Below are 1893 nucleotides of genomic sequence, written 5' to 3'. Positions count from 1 at the left end.
TCGAGAGATTATCACTGCGGAGAACTGTTGGGCATAGGGATAGGGGTTATGGCTTATGGGTTGGATGGAATGGAGTTTTGGTATGAATGGATGCGATAGAATGAGATGGATATGAATGGGAGGAGTAAATCGGATGTGGTGATCGGATGGGATGGAATGGATGGGTGAGAAGGATGATGAATGGATGGTGGAGATGGTGGGATGGTTGGGATGGATGAATGGGATGGGGTAGAATGGGATGGGGTAGAATGGGATGGGGTAGAATGGGATGGGGTAGAATGGGATGGGATGGAATGGGATGGGATGGAATGGGATGGAATGGGATGGAATGGGATGGGATGGGATGAGGGGGATATGGGGTGGGATGGGAAGGAGGGGTTTGGGATGGAATGGGATGGGATAGAATGGGATGGGATGGGTTATGGGATGGGATGGGAAGGAGGGGTTTGGAATGGGATGGGATGGAATGGGATGGGATGGGATGGGATGGGATGGGAAGGAGGGGGATATGGGGTAGGATGGGATATAGGAAATGGGATGAGGATGGGGTGGGATGGAGGGGGTTATGGGATGGGATAGGAATGGGATGGGATAGGAATGGGATGGGATAGGAATGGGATGGGATAGGAATGGGATGGGATGGGGGATTATGGGATGGTATGGGAGGAGTTATGGGGTAGGATGGGATGGGGTGGTGATGGGGTAGGATGGGATATAGGATATGGGATGGTGATGGGATGGGAAGGAGAGGTTATAGGATGGGAAGGAGAGGTTATGGGATTGGGATGGGAGGTGGGATGGGATGGGATGGGAAGGAGGGGTTATAGGATGAGATGAGGTAGGAGGTGGGATGGGATGGGATGGGCAGTGGGGTGGGATGAGAGGGAGAGGGGGGGATTCGTCTCCCACCCCCCCCCTGTGGCTGCAGGGTCCCCTGTCACGCTGCATCCCCTGCACGGCTCCTTACCATGGCTGCAGCACAGCAGCACGAGGAGGAGGAGGAGGAGGAAGATGCGTCGCTGCAGCTGCGGGATCCTATTGCAGCTGCCTCCCCCCATCCCCATCCATGCAGAGCAAAGGGCTCAAGCACCGGCCCAGCCTGACTTCATCCAGCTGCTGACCTGGAGGGAGGAAGAGGAGGGTGGGATCCTATGGGGTCCTGCATGTGGGGGGTGCTGAGTGTCCCTGTATGGGTTGTATGGGGTTGGGGTGTCTTCATTGGGGTTATATGGGATCTGAGTGGGTTTATATGGGATCTGAGTGTCCTACCTGGGGTTATATGGGATCTGAGTGGGGTTATATGGGATCTGAGTGTCCTCATCGGGGTTATATGGGATCTGAGTGTCCTACCTGGGGTTGTATGGGATCTGAGTCTCCTTCCTGGGTTTATATGGGATCTGAGTGTCCTCCCAGCCCTGCAGGGCCCCATTGCTGCCCCCATTGCCCATCCCTCCATCAGGAGACCCCTGCAGGTGCCACCCCCCCCCCCATTATCCCCCATATCCCCTCCCCCCCATTACCACCCCCCATCCCACCCCATATATTCAGCCCCACTCACCCCACAGCCCCCTCTGCCCCCGTCACCTCCTCAACCCCAAATGGGATCCGCTCTATGGGGCCGGTAACCAAACCCCATAGGACTATGGTCTCTAGACCCCCCCGTTCCTATTACTGCCATCCTTTGCTCCGTTCCTCCCCCCGCTGTCAAAATAGATCTGCCTAAATTTAGCTGGGGGGGGGGGACACACGGGGGGTGTGGGGTGAGGAAGAGGAGGGAGCTCCAGCTGGGGGGGGTCTTCCTCCCTTCCTTATCCTATGTACTCCATATAAGAGGGGCCATAGACCCACCCCCCCCCCATTTAAAGGAATTTCTTGTGCTCCTTCTTGTCCTTG

General features: G+C 56.2%; 1 protein-coding gene across 1 annotated transcript in view; it reads right to left on the bottom strand.

Moving 5' to 3' along the window:
* The window catches only part of HJV (hemojuvelin BMP co-receptor), an 11578-nt gene that overhangs the window by 7272 nt on the left and 2413 nt on the right, over positions 1–1893 (bottom strand). The window contains exon 2 of the mRNA XM_015884321.2: positions 968–1121. Within this exon, the coding sequence (XP_015739807.1) occupies positions 968–1064 (97 nt within the window). The 5' untranslated portion in view covers positions 1065–1121. The remainder of the gene's footprint in view (positions 1–967; positions 1122–1893) is intronic.

This window comes from Coturnix japonica, chromosome 25 (assembly GCF_001577835.2).
Source record: "Coturnix japonica isolate 7356 chromosome 25, Coturnix japonica 2.1, whole genome shotgun sequence".
Taxonomy (NCBI): domain Eukaryota; kingdom Metazoa; phylum Chordata; class Aves; order Galliformes; family Phasianidae; genus Coturnix; species Coturnix japonica.
This window is presented reverse-complemented; position numbering and strand designations above follow the sequence as displayed.